Source organism: Pseudorasbora parva, chromosome 2 (genome assembly GCF_024679245.1).
Source record: "Pseudorasbora parva isolate DD20220531a chromosome 2, ASM2467924v1, whole genome shotgun sequence".
NCBI classification, from domain to species: domain Eukaryota; kingdom Metazoa; phylum Chordata; class Actinopteri; order Cypriniformes; family Gobionidae; genus Pseudorasbora; species Pseudorasbora parva.
The window spans coordinates 56,427,583-56,446,646 of record NC_090173.1 but is presented as its reverse complement, the minus strand read 5'-3'; the positions used below and the strand labels follow the sequence as shown (position 1 = coordinate 56,446,646).

The 19,064-nt window shown below is 39.4% G+C and overlaps 2 protein-coding genes across 2 annotated transcripts; both read right to left on the bottom strand.

Annotated features, from left to right (window-relative positions):
* Nucleotides 1-9,287: 9,287 nt before the first annotated feature.
* On the bottom strand, nt 9,288-12,013 carry LOC137055528 (PWWP domain-containing DNA repair factor 3B). Its single transcript, XM_067429343.1, has 10 exons — nt 11,956-12,013; nt 11,315-11,375; nt 11,120-11,170; nt 10,990-11,034; nt 10,824-10,888; nt 10,415-10,619; nt 10,043-10,231; nt 9,802-9,890; nt 9,630-9,695; nt 9,288-9,380 (listed from the first exon to the last, which is right to left on the bottom strand). Coding segments are annotated over exons 1-10 (798 nt in total). The 5' UTR covers nt 11,982-12,013; the 3' UTR covers nt 9,288-9,379.
* Nucleotides 12,014-13,142: 1,129 nt separating this feature from the next.
* LOC137049200 (uncharacterized) lies at nt 13,143-17,529 on the bottom strand. The gene is made up of 9 exons (XM_067427654.1): nt 16,254-17,529; nt 15,982-16,121; nt 15,706-15,910; nt 15,494-15,598; nt 15,130-15,320; nt 14,894-15,035; nt 14,131-14,769; nt 13,988-14,047; nt 13,143-13,810 (listed from the first exon to the last, which is right to left on the bottom strand). The coding sequence occupies exons 1-9, from the start codon at nt 17,527-17,529 to the stop codon at nt 13,143-13,145; spliced, it is 3,426 nt and encodes a 1,141-aa protein (XP_067283755.1).
* Between the last annotated feature and the right edge of the window lie 1,535 nt (nt 17,530-19,064).

Sequence of the window (19,064 nt, the reverse complement as noted above, 5' to 3'; positions counted from 1 at the left end):
AGTTTGGCACGAACCAAAATTACAGATGTGAAACCTCCCTCGGACCATGGTCCGGACCAAACAGACGAAATTTGGTCCGACGAAAAGAGGTAGTCTCGGTCCGGACCAAACTGAACAAAGGTTCGGTTCGATTCTTGTGTGAAAGCATTTTCTGTATAGTTCGGACTTTCAGACCATTTACAGGAAGTTCTGGTGTAGGATTAGTGAAAAAACACAGATTAAACTCACAACACACGTGAGCAGCAGTGATCACGCAGCATTTTAAACAAAACCGCTTGTGTAGTCATGTCAGCTCGCGTGAACGGCGTGCTCTGCTTGTGAATATATATATATATATATATATATATATATATATATATATATATATATATATATATATATATATATATATATATAGGCCTATATATATTTCTAATGTCTGTGAGACAAGTAACGTTATGCTGAGTTTCGGTTTATTTATGAGACCGCTCCAGTTCATGTGCAACGCAAATGATCACTCCGTCACGGGATTAGGGCTGTATACCTTGGAGAACCTGGCGATACGATACATATCTCGATACACAGGTCACGATTCGATACGTACCTCGATACAGAGCTGTCTCGATACGATTTGATACAATGTGAAAATTCGATACGATTCAATAAAAATACATGGGCCAGAGTTAATTAGTTAATGCTGAACACATTTATTCAACAAACAGAACTCTGCATTTTTCTTCAATTTATGGAAGACAAAAGTGCATTATAACAAAGCGCATTTTGCTTAAATATTTGCAACTTTAAGTGCTCTGATTAATTGTACACAAATTGTATTAATCTGGAAATTACCACAAGTCAACATTTAACTTTCCAAGGGTAACAGTCTGAGCTCACACAAATACAACATCTTATTATTACGCTTATTCTTATTATATCTTCTTATAATTCATTTGTTGTGACACCATGTACTGCCATAAAATATTTCACTATGAAATCACTTAAATGCTACATCTTGCTTTAACATTTGGCACAACAACAAATCTAATCTACCTCATAACTGGATGGATTTTTAAAAATCTTTTTGACCAGGTTTGTCCTCAAAAAGGCAGGTTGAGAAAAGGATAATCTTGGTAATGCTAGCTTTGTCCTATGACGACGGATAGGATAACTCACGAGCACCTCCCGACCTTACGATAATTTTTAAACATGTTTAAAAAGTTCGGGGAGTCGGCCCGATTTTGGCATATGGCTGTCCCCTATTGCCAAATCATGCACAAGCACTTCACATAGGCTCAATCTATGAGTATTATTAGCTCAGTGGCTGCAAACATAGGCTACAGCGTTCACACACACACACACACACACACACACACACACACACACACTTTCTCTCTCTCACGTGCACCCTTCTCTCTCCCTCTGGTTGTTTCGGTTAAAAGGAATGGCTACTGTTCTCTGCTTTTCAACAAATCATTTGCACACATATTTTTTCTTTATTTTTTTTTTATCTGAAGCTATAGCAGCAACATTGAAAGCTCCGGTGTCTGTGTTTAACACGAAAACTCGTGTGATCGCGGCCGGCTCGCGGTGCAGAAACAGTCGTGCCGTGTACCAGCTGATTTGATGCGATGATCAAATTGAATGACTCGTAGCGTCTGCAATATCTCACGAGCTCCCGAGTGCCCGAATTCGCACAGTGTACGCTCGCTGTATTACCGGTGTAGCATATAGAAGCCTGGCAATGCTTGCAGATTGCATTTGTTTTATCGATCCCTTGGTTTCCTTCCTTTGCGTGTGTCCAAACATCTGCCTTTAGGGACAACTGCGCTTCTAAAATCTTCAACATTTTCCATGAGTTTTTTTTTAACTCGCGGGTGTCGCTGCGCCCCCTAACGGCTGGGGGGAGTATCGATACTAAGGGCTATAATATCGATACTGTATCCTTTTTTATTATATCGGTATGTATCTAAGAATCGATATTTTGAGCACACCCCTACACGGGATGTCTGCTATATTATTTATTTAAGCTTATTTATTAAATTCAGGCAAATGATGAAACATTTATTAAAATTAAGATACAAAATACAAAGCTTTCTACAAAACAAATCTTAATGAAGTGGTCAAAATTATTTCTGACTCAATGTCTTTGACATATATTGCACATCTGTGCACGTTTCATAATCAATATAGCCTAGATGAAATTTAAAAATAACATTATAATATTTAAACATAACTATAAAATAAAACACATTGTTTGGCTAAAAAGCCTATCTTCTAGGAGCTCCTCCTTTCCTGTCGGCGCCGATAAAATGTTTGCACAACGAGGATGTTCATTTGGTGGATTTGCCTCGAGTATAGTTGGTGCTGCAGATAGTAGTGCCATAATATTAACAGTATTGCCAACGATATGCGTCTGTTCATTCATTCCTGTCAAAGTTAGCCGCTGAATTGACAACACACTGACGTCAGACGCACGTCCGCTAACAAACCAATCAATGTTAAGATGCAGCCCACATAGATGATGACGACAGGACGCCAGTGCGTCATGTAAAGTTCTTTGGTGCGCTGATATAACTGCAATGTGAAAGCAAACCAAAAAGAACCAAATGTCCAAACACAAACTTTGGTTCGGACCTCGGTGCGGACTTTCAGGTGTGAAAACACCCTATGTCTATCGTGCGCTTCAAGATCAACCATGTGCAAATTTGGTATTTTCTTCTTCAAACTGCAGTGTAATAAAAGTCAATCAGTGTGGTTTAAAACCACTTTTAAGGGATTTTCCCAATATTTATTGGAGCTGCTGTCCTGAGACTGCTGTGACATATGTTTCTGCGGTTGGTTAGTATAGACCTTATTCACAGTAGCGCCATCTTTGATTTTGAACAGAAATTAAAGCGAGACTGTGAGAGGTAGTAGCTATACATCTCATTATTGGGTTGAACTAGACTGGATGCCAGCTGCAGCCACAAAATTTGAGGTAGGGCAATTCGGTCTGGACTCGATCCATTGAGGAGTAATTTTGCCCGAGCAGAAACTGTTCAGACCAATCAAATAGTCTTTAAAATATTGAACACCTCTATATTGCCAAAATGGCATGATCCTCATTTCATATTACCGACTCGACTCTGCATTGGCTACCACTCGCTGCTCGCATCAAGTTCGGGGGTCTCATTTATAAAACTTTGCGTAGATTTCATCCTAAAAGATTTATAAAACCATGCATACACCAGAACCTGCGCAAAAACCCCGTTATAAATCAGGAACCTAAGCTCAACACCATGGACTTTCTTGGACAAGAGCATCCTGTTGAACCTTCCAACTTGTTCATTGCCCATTGGGTGATAGGGGTTTGTGTGAGACCCACGTACACCACCAACCTTCTGCTACTGTTCCATCAGATGATTTTTTAAATTTTGGGACAGGGCCTCAGTGATCTAAAAGTGTATCCTCACAGCCCTCTCACTGTGTGTTCATACTATGGTCTCAATGGCCCTCATTTATCAATCTTGCGTAGAAACGGGTGTATATGTTGGCGTAAGATTATGCTTACACTCCTCTCACCGCCTGATTTATGAAACTGTGCGCACCTCTGCAATCCAGGTGTACGCAATACTTGCCCTTGATAAATCCCGCGGCTGAAAACGATCGTCATTAGAATAACACGCCCCTGTATATTCAAGTCTCTGCCTCCCGCACGCCCTCATTTTACGCCATGGACACAGAAGACGGCAAAGAAACGAAACTTCTCTGACGTGGAGATCGGGCGCGCTCAATCATCTCACTAGTCCACTTAGTCAGGGCACTGATTAGGACATAAGTCAACGGGCTGACTCCCTGATCAGTGCTCTGACTAATGAACTATTGAGATGATTGAGATGCGCCCATCGGGACCATCACCAGGGAAAAAACCCGAAATTGTTTTATTTGGGAGTTTAAAGAGTGGGATTAAAGGCGCTCACAAAAACAAAATATGGACCCAAATTACGAGTAGCTACTGTTAGTGTGGGGGTTGAGAAGCGCACTCCAGCAGTTTAAATAGCTGTTTGGATGATAAATTACCATCACAATGCATTATTTTACAGCACGTTTTGAAACAATTAGCATTTAATTTCGTATCACGGCACATGTATTGGGGTGTACAATAGTGATGATGATGTGATGTGGAGTAAGATTCATTTACATTAATAATTACATGACAATTTGTAAGATTCGTCTTATTATTATGATTATTATTCTTAATGACGCTTGTTATTCAGAAGAAGAGTGTCGTTTTTATTGATTTTATTATTATTTAAAAGAAGAAGGCCATTTTTATTATTTTGTCAGTCTGAATTATTTTAGTCCCAGTCCGTGCGCAGCTGCCGGGCCAGGCGGGCCTGAAACATCAGATAAAGCGCACAGGCTCGCGACTGGAGGAATACATATGCCTACAGATCAAACACTTTGGTAAAGTCACACAAATTAAACATTGACGTTCATGTTACACAAAAATAAACACTGAATGTTGTTGTTGTGGTTTTTAACAGTGGGTCATATAGCATATCTTGTCAGTGCGTTTTGTGGTGTTAGGAATTGTTTTTCTGCGCATTTTCCCACTAACTCAAACGTGCGTACACCACCTCCTGAGCTGGCGTAGGATTTGAGCGTGCCGTACGCCAACGTCCATATTGATAAATCTCAAAGTCACCGTGGGTTTGGGTGTACGCAAGGTGTACGCTGGAAATTTGGTGTACGCACTTTTGATAAATGAGGGCCAATGTGAGGTCAAAGTGAACTCACTGCTCAAAATACCCAGCATGCATTGCCGCATGAAGCTTTTGATTGTCACCAATGTTAAGATTCATACGTTGATTCTTGATGTCTCAAGAGGCCAACTAAAGCAAACACTGATCTCCATAATGATAACAAACTAATACAACATCAACATCTAATCCTCTGTTAATTTTCAAAAAGAGCTTCTGTAGACCATTGTGATATTACAGTGATAGTGTTGAGGAACAGGAAGTAGAATGCCCCCCGGAGATTGACATTTGAGTCGCCTCCTCTCAACCTGCTCAACATTTTGAATTCACGTTACTCTCACTGGCCCTCATTTATCAAAAGTGCGTACACCAAATTTCCAGCGTACACCTTGCGTACACCCAAACCCACGGTGACTTTGAGATTTATCAATATGGACGTTGGCGTACGGCACGCTCAAATCCTACGCCAGCTCAGGAGGTGGTGTACGCACGTTTGAGTTAGTGGGAAAATGCGCAGAAACAATTCCTAACACCACAAAACGCACTGGCAAGATATGCTATATGACCCACTGTTAAAAACCACAACAACAACATTCAGTGTTTATTTTTGTGCAACATGAACGTCAATGTTTAATTTGTGTGACTTTACCAAAGCGTTTGATTTTTAGGCATATGTATTCCTCCAGTCGCGAGCCTGTGCGCTTTATCTGACGTTTCAGGCCCGCCTGGCCCGGCAGCTGCGCACGGACTGGGACTAAAATAATTCAGACTGACAAAATAATAAAAATGACCTTCTTCTTTTAATTAATAATAAAATCAATAAAAACGACACTCTTCTTCTGAATAACAAGCGTCATTAAGAATAATAATCATAATAATAAGACGAATCTTACAAATCGTCATGTAATTATTAATGAGAATGAATCTTACTCCACATCACATCATCATCACTATTGTACACCCCAATACATGTGCCGTGATACGAAATTAAATGCTATTTTTTTCAAAACGTGCTGTAAAATAATGCATTGTGATGGTAATTTATCATCCAAACAGCTATTTAAGGAGTGCGCTTCTCAACCTCCACACTATAACAGTACTCGTTATTTGTGTCCATATTTTGTTTTTGTAGGTGCCTTTAATCCCACTCTTTAAACTCCCAAATAAAACAATTTCGGGGTTTTTTTCCACTTCCCTGGTGATGGTCCCGATGGGCGCGTCTCAATCATCTCAATAGTTCAGTAGTCAGGGCACTGATCAGGGAGTCAGCCCGTTGACTTCTGTCCTAATCAGTGCCCTGACTAGTGGACTAGTGAGATGATTGAGCGCGCCCGATCTCTCACGTCGGAGAAGTTTCGCTTCTTTGCGATCTCCACGTCGGAGAAGTTTTGCTTCTTTGCCGTCTTCTGTTTGTCCATGGCGTAAAATGAGGGCGTGGGGGAGGCGGAGACTTGAATATATAGGGGCGTGTTATTCTAATGACGATCGTTTTCAGCCGCCGCATTTATCAAGGGCAAGTATTGCGTACACCTGGATTGCAGAGGTGCGCACAGTTTCATAAATCAGGCGGTGAGAGGAGTGTAAGCATAATCTTACGCCAACATACTCCCGTTTCTACGCAAGATTGATAAATGAGGGCCACTGTGAGTGTCACCGTATGACAATGGTGTGATGGCACTGTGATCATAGCATGATCTCACGTGTTGACTGGGTTAATAAATACTCTAATAGAACAGGAAGATATTCTCCATGGCCAGAGAAATAATCTTTCTGAAGATTTGATAGAAAGAAAAAACTTTTTTTGAGAATTGATAAGAAGATTGTACTGCCGGGTCGTCGGATGGATGGATCAATCGATTTGAAATGAATTCTTTAGTAATTTTTCTGAAGTAATCTAGCCTATATATTCATAATTACTTACAATCCATTATCTATCTGTCTATCTATCTATCTATCTATCTATCTATCTATCTATCTATCTATCTATCTATCTATCTATTGTACAAATTCATGGGATAGGTATTCCCTTTTTGGTGTTTAGATATTAATAACTTGATCATAGTACGATTCCAAACATTATCCGTTAGTTTACATATACCTGTAGGTTACATGTCACTTTGGCAACCCTGGTGTGACTAATTACCGGGGCTCCCCCCTAAATAGGGTCTGATTGCCTGTGAGCGCTAAATCAACCTGATCCCAATTATTAAGAGCCTTTCAATAATGCTGCCATGAGTGCAGATGATTCAGAGTTAAGTTGTAGAGTAGCGTTGCAGGTTTTTGAAAGACTTCTGTGTGGTCTTGGATGATAGCTCCTCATGGCTGTGAGGGAGATTTGTGTTTGGAAAGGGCTTATCTTAGTGATGGTGAAATGAAGCTTTGTGAAGCACCGAGGCTTTCCCCTCAACTGTATCGTAAAAAGGTTCTTTACTCGAAGATTTTCAACACAGTGCACGCTAACGACATCTTGTGGTCATAAGTTGAAGAGCTGCTTGTGCCAGAGGACCCATTCATTTTTTGACTGTTTCATGTAACAATTTACTTTGTGAAATCCACAAAAGCAATAAAAAAATTCTTCTATTTGTTAATTTAGTAGAATACTTATGACATGTGAACAAACGAGCCTATTAATGAATTTATAATTATTATTTTTATAAATGGGACAAATTAACATGTATAGAAATTTTTTTTTGTGAATCTGCTTTGATCAACACATGCAGCCTTATTTAAAGAAACTTTAGCCTTAGTCCTAAACCTATGAATTCATAAGCAAGGCTCATGTAGGCATATATAATCAAAAGAAAAGAAAATAATTGTAGAATGGTGAAGTGCTTGTGAACTGGGGAGTTTTAATTTTGTGGGTAATCGAAGAAATCAAAGATTTTTATTAAGTTAAGGAACAGAACTTGTTCAACAGTGTAGGGGCTAAGTCTATTTCTTTTTTATTTACTACTTCCCCTGCCTTTGAAAATATTCTCTCACATGGGACTGAGGAGGCAGGAGTGCATAAAAATTCCAGGACAAGATGATGAAGATGTGGGTAGACACCCTTCTGGGTAGCCCAGAAATGCAGAGGATCTTCTGTGCGTGGAATGTTTGTAACACTGAGGTAGCGTTGCACTTCAACTGTGGCATCTGCAGTTGCATTTTTCATTTTCCTGGTTTCCACAACATGAGTGTCCTGTAGATCCCACAGACCTAATAGACAGAACAAAATAAAACTTTGATGGAATGTAAATTATTTCTCTGCAATAGCTATGCATGATGCATGCCAAATACACACACACACACACACAATACAACACAACAAACAGTACCTGAATGGGTTACATCGCTGCCTGTGGCTTCTGCTGTTTCTGGTTGTGGTGAGGGGATTTGAGAGGATGTGGATGGGGTATTTTGGCCTGCTCTAATGATTGCAGCACATTCTGCTGTGAGACGTCTCACAGCAGTCTGTGCATTTGACTGGCTGCAGAAACCTATAGTTTTAAAGCGTGGATCAAGCAGAGTTGCAAGAGTCATGACACTCATAGTCTCATATGTAGACATCCTCTCAGAAGAAGTCTCATGAGGTTGTTGCACAGTTGCAAGGCCGTCTCATCATGAACCTGTGAGATCTTTGTACTGATTGCATGCCTCAGCATTCTTACAAGAGGAATCACCTTTGACCCTGACACTCTCTTCTCTTCTGACAGTTCAGTAGAAGCCTCATTGAAGTGACACATTACACCAAGACATTCATTTACTTGCTGGTACTCTTCTGAAGTCAAAGGTGTGAGGTTTGTCTTCAGAGTTACCAAAGCAGCCAGTAGTATATTCCTGCACAACCGGAGGCTGCAGTTTCAGGACCGCATTTCTAGGACCCCAGGTCTAGGACCCTAGTTTTTTGTGACAGCGCCACCTACAGAACTGGATGACGTAGCGGCGGCTGCAGTTTCAGGACCCCAGTTCTAGTACCCGAGTTTTTTGTGACAGCGCCACCTACATAACTGGATGATATAGCGACGGCTGCAGTTTCAGGACCGCAGTTCTAGGACCCGTTTGTACATTGTATCAATACCTTTATATATATATATATATATATATATATATATATATATATATATATATATATATATATATATATATATATATACTGTATATTAATTGTTTAAATTTGAAATTATGACTCAAAGCAGGTATTACACACTTTGTAATTAACCTCTGAAGCATTTTGTATCAAAAATTACATTATATATATATATATATATATATATATATATATATATATATATATATATATATATTTAATGTAATTACAAAATAATAACAAAATTTAAACAATTAATATACAAAAAATATATACATTAAAAATGTATTCCAATCTTTAGACAACTGAAAAAGTGGAGTATCTTATAAGTATTAGTTTCTTGATTTATACTGTATATTGTTTAACCTCAAGTTTATCTAATTAGCTCATTATCAGGTAAAATAAAGATGGAATCAGCATATGCAGTCATTGAATTACAGCCAGATATTTTAAAGGTTGTAGAGAGGCAAGACAAGACTCAGGAGTGATTCAAGAATGTAAATTTATATACATGTCATTTTTGCAACAACATAACCAGAACAAAAGAACAATCAGATGCTGCACAGACAGAATGGCTGTGGGCTTCAACTCTGAGAGAGAGAGAGAGAGAGAGAGAGAGAGAGATAGAGAGAGAGAGAGAGAGAAAGAGAGAGAGAGAGAGAGAGAGAGAGAGAGAGATTAAATAAGAAACATGTGTTTAACATGTTCAATGAAATATATATATCTGATTTAACAAATATGCACTGTTTGAGTTGTAGAAAGAGAAAGCCAAACATAATATTCATGTTACAGGTGTCTAATTGCAAACTCCAAATTAAGTATCTAAGAGCAATACCCACCAATTGAATGGTCTCCCTTCTTTCCTCAATTGCTGGTCAATCTTTCGGTTAAATTCTTCCACCTCACTTAAATAGTTATCAGAGAATAATCAATGCTTTGTTAACAGAAATATCAGTAAAAAAAAAGGGTACACTGGGCATTATGCAAAAGTAATTCATAATCTACTCTGACCTGTAATGATAAATTGGACCAGAAAGAAAGACCAGCTCAGCCTCCTGCAAGGAGATATTCCGGAGGACAGCCAGGGCATATATGATGGCCTATGAAAAACATTAATATAAATATACTATTATACCACTACTGAGCAGCAAGCCATGCTAATGGGTCCATGCACGAGTAGCGCTAGCAAGCAGTTCATACAGTACATTTGTTAAGTGCAGGACACACAAACACATTACATGGTTCAGCATACCTCTGGAAAAAGAACTCCACAGATAAACTGCACTTCATCTGAGAATCTCAATTGTGTTGGGGTCCTATCCAGCACTCCCCTCAGATAAGAGCACAAGATGTCCTGTTGGTCCTCGCTTTCGAGATAGACAGGCACTCTGGAAGAGGTTACCTTACGTAACCATTTAGAGGGCTTCCCGTTGAGTACACCCTATGGGCAAACCATGGTACAAAAACAATTATTTTTAAGGAATTAATACATTTAAGATAAAGATACAATAATTTGCAGCATAGTTTATTTTTTTGTTTATGTTTTCCATAATTAAGGAGCTTGGTGAATCTTAACTAAGAGTAAGTCTGTAAAGATGAATAAATGTGAACATTGTTAAAGTACCACCAAATGCTCCTCAGATCCCTGTGACTTTACAATAAAGTCCACCAGTCTTGTTTCCTCTGCGGTGCGGTCATCAGCTGCCTTAATGTGGGCTGGGACTTTCACAGAGATGGCACTCTGTCTTGGCACTCTGTAGACAGGCGGGAGAGTTCCTTGGAGCAAGCTTCTGGCCTCATCAGTCCAGAAGGCAAACCGCTGACCATGCCTTTCAAATATTAAGAAGATTAATCTAAAAGTACCGCATAGGCAAATGCATACACAAATTGACTGGGAGGTGTGGTTTAAAACGTTTAAAGCACCATAGTTTCTGTTTGTTCACCAAAATGAATGCATTACCTATAAACAATTGTGACCATGGTACCAGCAAGTGTTACAGAAATGAATATACATATATTGTGTAGTGTCATACCCATCTATTTTGAAGCGCTCCATCAGAACCAGACACCACCACTTTCGAATGGAAGGCATGTCCATCTGAAACGTGTGACGGTGATGAGGAGAATCTTAAGTTCATAATGAATCCATTTTCTTCATTATGAAGAGTGTGCACACAGATTTTTTTTAAATCAACTAACCTCCTGAAAGTCAAACCCCACACCTGTCACCATGCAAAGGGTATACTGCAATAGAAAAGAGAGAATTTTTTTTTATTCACAATGTTGACAGAAACTTTTATATACTTGGCAAAAAACCCTGAGACCTTACCATAAGTATGAAAATCCCACAGTCGTTTCCATAGTTCTGGCGTGGCAATTCCTAAAAGCAACAAAAAAGGTAACGTCAAATAGATGAAAGCCATTGCCATCTTGATTACATTATGATATCTACATGATATGCAGAATATAGAATATATTATAATAATATTTGTTTGGAGTAGCTTAATATTTATTTATTAATTACCGCAATATCATGTCCAGTCTTTTCACTCCAGCTCCCAGGATCAATCTTTTGTGCAATATTTCTACAGAAAAATAATTAAAAAAATAAGAACGCAGCCAAAATATATCAGCATTACAGGCTATAAAAACATAGCAAAAATGTACTAATACAGGCTATATGAACGTAGCCAAAATATACCAGTAAAGGCTTTAAGAACATAGCCGTAATATATCAGTACTGGCTATTAGAACGTAGCCAAAATGTATCAGTTCTGGCTATAAGAACGTAGCCAAAATATATCAGTACTGGCTATAAGAACGTAGCCAAAATATATCAGTACTGGCTATAAGAACGTAGCCAAAGTATAAATTGCTATATGAACATGTCAAACTGTATGCCTCATTTTTGAAACCTAAAAATTGCTCTGTACTCCGCATCACCAAATCCAGACTCATGCATAGCGTACTGTGAGTCTAAAAAGACCATCTCTCTCATGAGTGGCTTCATGATCTATAATGTGGTATTTGGTAAAAGATACACAACATTTTAGAAGTCATTAGAATAACAAGCAGACCTGGAATTCACAGTTTGATTTTACATGATTTAACATAATTATCACTACATGTACTATCTAGTATCTTGGAATAGTACCAATCCCTTACACAGAGAACGTAGTGTTCTGGTCCATTTGACTTGGTCCATGCTGGAAACACCAACAAGTCTTTCATGTCAACATCCTCCTAACATTAATCAAATGTCTTGTCATTATGGAGATCTACATTTTTGTAACCACATACATATTTTATTTTGTACTCACTGGAAAGTTGACAACCACGTTTTCTGGTGTGTCCTTCCATGTAGGAATTACGTACATGTTCTCTACATATATGTCTTTTCCCTATAGTAAAAACATTTTTTTGTGAATGTTTATAACTACTTTGAAAGCAGACAATAATATGAATGAATAGAGTAACAAATATATTATGTTTTGGTCTTGTGTATATATAATATATAGAGATGTTATAACATGTATACAGACGTGTTGCTGAGCTGCTTCCTGAATCAATTTAAAGCAGACATTCCCAATCTACAAACAAACAACCAAAGCAAATATAAAACAATCATTAAAAACTAATACAAACATGGCTTTCTCCCTCCTATTTTTAATAATAACTTCCAACTACTCACCTGGGAATCCATGTCTCTTTGTAACCCTAGGCTCCAAAACTCTTCACGGATAAGACATGTGGGTCCTTCTTTTATAATAATTTCCACTCCAGGCCGTCTCAGGTCCAGAACATAGCTGAGCTGAAATAACTATTATTAGTACAGGAGCAAAAAAAAGGTAATCTTTGTTAAAAGCTCCTAAAGGTTATTCAGTCAAAAGCAGTTTTCTCTTTGTGTACTAACTGCTGTCGGGATCTAATATACTAATATTTCTCTTATTTTTTGTTTGTTCAAATGTTTATGTTTAAATAAGACTCACTCAAGATCACAGACAGTCTTTGCTAGAATACTAACTGAGATGGGTATTGTGATACAATATTAATTGTTGATGTCCAGCAATATGTGAAAAATAACTAAATTTGAACTCTGAGGAATATATACAGAAAAGTAAGTTCAAAAGTTCTTTTTTGTATATTCTTGCATTCAGATGGCTTAAAATTACAATGATAAAAGTAGATGATAAACTTTCACTATTTCATGGTTACACTATGCAATTACAGAGTGGGTAACATGCACATTGTGGGGTGTGGCCCATACAGATCATACATCATATGCCTGTAACACTCATAACTAAGTGTCAGATAATAGCGTGAGACATGTCAAACGAATCGCATTTTAATAATTAGCTTACCAATTTGTCCTGCATAGGATTGAGTTCTTTTTCCCAGGGCTTACACTGTTCTGAAAAGCAGAGGGATGCTGGCTTGGGTGCAGCGAGGGGCACTGCCTTGGGCGCTGGCTTGGGTGCAGCGAGGGGCACTGACTTGGGCGCTGGCTTGGGCACAGCGAGGGGCACTGCCTTAGGCGCTGGCTTGGGTGCAGCGAGGGGCACTGACTTGGGCGCTGGCTTGGGCACAGCGAGGGGCACTGCCTTAGGCGCTGGCTTGGGTGCAGCGAGGGGCACTGACTTGGGCGCTGGCTTGGGCGCAGCGAGGGGCACTGACTTGGGCGCTGGCTTGGGCGCAGCGAGGGGCACTGACTTGGACGCTGGCTTGGGCGCAGCAAGGGGCACTGACTTGAGCGCTGGCTTGGGCGCAGCGAGGGGCACTGACTTGAGCGCTGGCTTGGGCGCAGCGAGGGGCACTGACTTGGGCCCTGGCTTGGGCGCAGCGAGGGGCACTGACTTGAGCGCTGGCTTGGGCGCAGCGAGGGGCACTGACTTGAGCGCTGGCTTGGGCGCAGCGAGGGGCACTGACTTGGGCCCTGGCTTGGGCACAGCGAGTCGCCCTGGCTTGGGCACTGCAAGGGGCGCTGGCTTGGGCGCAGCGAGGGGCACTGGCTCTGCTGAAACTTAAACAGAAAATTAATATGTGTTCCCATTCATACATGTCAGTTCATGTTCAAAAAAGCTTATCCATAAAATTAAAGTTGTTCTTAGCACTGATATTCCATAAACCTTCGGTCATACAGAAAAACTAAATTAAGAACTTGACAAGAGAAGAGCAGAATGAGTCCCTCATTACTTACCAGTTGGTACATCAATGTCCATTGGAACAGTGGAGATCTTCTCTGGGGATACTCCATTTACTAAAAATAAAATAATTATTTCAACATTGAGAAATAAATGTGCTGCATTTAAAACATTAAATTACCCCAAAAAAATATATTACCCAACACTGCCTGGCTGTGCCTGTTCATTGTGACATTTCCAAAAGCCCTTTTTATGTTCCCTAGCCGTTGTTCATTTCTGTACATGTTATGATGGTGTATAATATTCCTCATAAGGAAAAGATGTGTTGAAGGTAAAGCCATGTTCAAAAAGTAATTATTTTTCTTCATTCTGGAAAATAGCTGTTCTGCAACTTGACTGTTTACTTTTCCAGCCAGTTGTGGGACAATGTGAAGTTTCCGCAGGACATCACGGGGATCTTTCGTATTGTCCTCGTGGAACCGGTCATACAGGGCATAATGTTCTGCTGAACCAGTTACTGGATGGCCTTCAGGGTCTGGAATCATTTTTTTACAATTCAGCCAGGGTAGTGAGACCTTCAGTTTCCCATCTTTGGCTTTGGCTAAGTTGTCTGGAGTTGGCGGCCTTAATCGTCCTTCAAAGGGTTTGAAAGGCAACCTTTCAGGTTCTCTAAGGTTCATGTGGGTTGCTAACCCCCGTGCAAAGTCATATATGATAATGTTTGGCATGTGCTTCCAGGAAAGCAACATGTCTGCAAAGTCACGGGGGCTTTCTGCTCGAATCTGACACTTAATGCTGTACACAATGCCACACGGGCACATAATCACAGCCCAACCACCTGAGATGGGGAAAAAAAGTTGTTTAACCAACTAAAAAGGTTTCGTCCGTACAGAGTACACTGAAAATAAGATGTCAGATAATTTTGAAGTGCTTCTATGTAAACTATGTAAAATGTAGCCTACCTGAAGCAGCCCAGATCTTTTGAAAAACCTTGTCGTATGTCTGCCTTGACTTCATTTCACTGGACAATCTCAGAAGGAGGTCCGCTCGTGATCCAGACGAATCTAACCCACACTCCTTACACAAGTTCCTAACCACTTGAACCTATAAAAGAAAACAAATAAAAAATATAAGGAGACACATGTTTCAGAAAATAAAGGCTACTAAAAATAGGAAATAGAATAAATTGTGCTTTTACCTTCTGCTTGTATAGTTCCTCTCTCAGGTGATCTTCTGTTATTGTTATTTCAGAGACCTCAGTCGGTTTTGGAGGACGAACTTTTTGGTATTCTGTATTAAGGACATGGTTTGATCTACATGTTTTTGGACCTATCCATGGTGCCCAAAAGTGGAAACTTGGTGGAACTGTAAATGGATTTTTTTGTTGACCTTTGAAAATATCACATCAAATAATTGTTAAAATAGATTAAGATTTACATGGAAATAGATCCATTACATGTTTACATTTATTACTATGTTACTTTCTTTGTTTGCCACACAATTGTGCACTCATTTAAAAAAAGTCTAACATATTTACAAATTGTTTGCTTGGCTTGAATTACTTGTAACAAATCCTCGACCAATCCTCTCCACTGAAAGTGCCTCCCAAAAAATGTGCATATCAACCTCTCCGTTGAAGTCTTCTGGAGGCGGTGAAAGGTCACTTACTAAAGAAATAATGTAAAAACTTTACAATAAAGTAAAATCTATGAAGAAATTCAAAAACTCAGGGGGAAAATTAATACTAGATGGTAACACTCTATTCAATGCTTACCTGACAAATTGAAGGCCCCCTTCTTATGGAGGTCCATGATGACCACTGGTGGATGGTCCCCACAGTTCACACACGAATACTGATAGTCATGTTCTGTAAGAGCTTCAAAGTGAAGATATCCTTGCAGAATCGTATCAGCTGAGGGAAACTGCACCCCTGAAGTCCGTTCCAAATACTCCACCACTCTGCTGACAGCAGTATGGACCTAGAGAAGCATAATAATGAAAACCCAAATATACTGGACTGAATTACAGACTTTACTTCAATTAAAACTACCTGTATCATATTCCTTATGGTTATACATAAAGAGAGGTCAAGGAGTATCCGATCATTAAAATTGTGTATGCCGTCTTTCCACTCTTGGTACCGGAAGTAGGTTCCACATTGATCACAAGACTTACAGTAGGTAGAAACATCTGGAAAGATTCAACAGATCACAGTACAGTTTCCAAAACATTGAATTAATTTTATAAGTAAATAACAAATATCCCATATTAGATTATTATTTAAAAAATACAAATATTAATTAATCTACATCACGGACCTACCATGAACAATACGTGAACTGGTGAGGATTTTCGCCTTTTCTGTAATAAGGATTGGGTCACTCAGGGGTGTGTTGCCAGGGCAGTGCTGGCACATCATTTCTTCTGGAATAAGATGCCTTGGGTACTCCTTTTCCACTGATGGAAGCCGCAAATGTTCAGGAGGTACACCGGGTAACTTTTTGTTCTTTAGAATATACTCGACCATGACTTTAAACTTTTGGTCATCTTTTGGTGGATACAGTATGTCACCCAGATCAGTCTCATCACGTCTGTTTTCACCCCCTGCTGATGTTAGGACTTCCACTTCCTCAGTGCTCCGCACTTTTCTGAAGAGTTCACGGTGAGTTTGAAATAAGTGCCATTTTGCTATATATTTGTGTAAGCATGATCTCTTTGTCCTATGACAAGGACAGTGCCATGAATTTTTTTTGGTGTCATAGGAGACAATGACTCTTCCCAATCGACTGTTATATGACAATGTAGGCTCATAAATGGAGATATATTTCACTGACTGAGGGGTTCCAATTTTGCAGTTCACAGACAGAGGTACATGGTTGCTGTTGGCAAGTTTTTGCAGATTAACGCAAACCTTCTTTTTATCCTCACCAAACCATTTGCTGTTCACCATCTCAGTAAGTGTATCTTCAGAAAGTACAGGAGAGGAAGCATAAGATGAACAGTATGGTATGGATTTAAGGTGTATGCACTGATATGCTTTCAGCCCACTTCTCCACGCCAACTCCATGTTCACCTGGCACTCGGTAGATTCACAGAACACATGATTATTTTCCCCCCATATTTTATTTTGAACATGCAGAGGTATACTGGTACCATGAAATGATTTGTGGACAGTATAAATTCCATTCTCCAGATCGATACATTCATTCTGAAGATGGGAGGATGCTGTGATGTCCTTATGTTTGCTTGTGTGCTTCCTTTCAATGTGCCTCTTTAAATTTGTCTTGTGCATGAGAAGGTGGCATATGGGACACTTTTTCTTTAGTATTTCCTTCACACGGACCCTTCGCATCTGTTCACTTGGGGTTGTTGGGAGAGTGGTGGTGGTTGCTGTTGGAGATGGGATGGTGGTGGTTTTTGTTGTTGGATCTGGGATAGTGGTAGTTGCTGTTTTTAGAGATGGGACGAAGGTGGTTGCTGTTGTTTTTTGAGATGTGATGGTGGTGGTGTCTGTAGTCGGATCTGGGATTGGGATGGTGATGGTTGCTGGTATTAGAGATGGGATAGTGATGGTTGCTGTTGCTGGAACTGCTAACATGGTCTTTGTCGGAGCTGGGATTGTGCTGGTTACGACAGGGTGCTTCTTGCACAAAGACAGGTGTTTAATGAAGTCAGATTTACGTAACAGCATTGACTGGCAGTGGATACAATGGTAATGCAACTGTGGTCGGCAATGTAACCCACATCTGTGAATGGTGTACCCTAAACAAGAACATATAACTATCGATCACTTAATGTGGAAATTATGTACCCAAAATCTAAATTAGGTGTATGGTTTCCAAAAACAAAATCAGAGAGACAGTTGTTTTAAATCATTGCTCAAATGGAACTGATCATAAAATTCATGCTGCTTTTAATGCACATTTTTAACTGCCATTGCATTTCCTGAGGGAATGTTTGAAAACTTTACCTTCATGGAGAACTGCACGATGGAAATGGCTCTCTAAATGGGTTCTGACCTTACTCAACTTTGTTGAGCAGAACAGAGCTGAACTACAGAATGGGCAGTGAAATTCGTTGCAGCATGTGGTGCATCTCTTCAATTCGGGCAAGGATCTCCCTTTTTGGATTGTTATATGCATCTTGAAAAATAGAGAGCTTGACTGTTAGAATATTATGAGATCATCTCAATGAAAATATTTTAATCATCTCTCCAAACCAAATCCATTAAATCTCTTCATATTGGCCATGCAGAACACGACAGAAAATAACACATGATAAGCATGGACTGTATGACCTGCAGATTAGGCCAAATTGTAACAAACTATTAAAACTGCCTATTAAAAAAAAGTCTCATTCACGATTGTAAAACAACACCAAGGACAGGCCTATATCACATATTTGGTGCAATCAGGCAGTCAGTGTAGTTTAATTCTGAAATATTTTATATGTATTTAACATGGTAAAACAATGAATATTAAGCAAGTTTTCCCATACAGTAAGCTACAGGTAAACCTCACACCAACATGCTTTCGTCATCTTTTTAAGTTTTATTTATGTCCTGGCTAGATTTACTTACCATAGTTATTAAAAATCAACAATGATTTATTAAATCATGGCCACGAATTAAGTACGTCGTAGTAATTAATAAATAAAACTAGCACACAAATTCACAGATCTATAGATCATTGCACGAATTCTTAATTAGTTGGAATTATTTATTAGTTGGCATAGTTAGCAGCTCTACCTTTGGTTATGTAAATTTGCTTCGTTTAAACGTTATAAAATAAAACTATGATTATCGGTACTCACAGTCTCATTGGTGTCCATGTCGTCCATCCTAAAAAGTGTTTATGGATATCCAGTTCTGTAGGTGGCGCTGTCACAAAAAACTAGGGTCCTAGACCTGGGGTCCTAGAACCGCGGTCCTGAAACTGCAGCCTCCAGTTGTGCAGGAATACCCTTCTCAAAGCAGCACCTACTGGCTCCCTCTGAGCAAAGAGATGCTCTAACATGGCATATGTGCTGTTCCAACGAGTATCCACCTCCTGGATCAACTTATGAGTAGGTTTGCCCATCTGATTTTGTAAAACCAATAATCTATCTCTTGCTGTTGTGCTAGACTTGAAATGA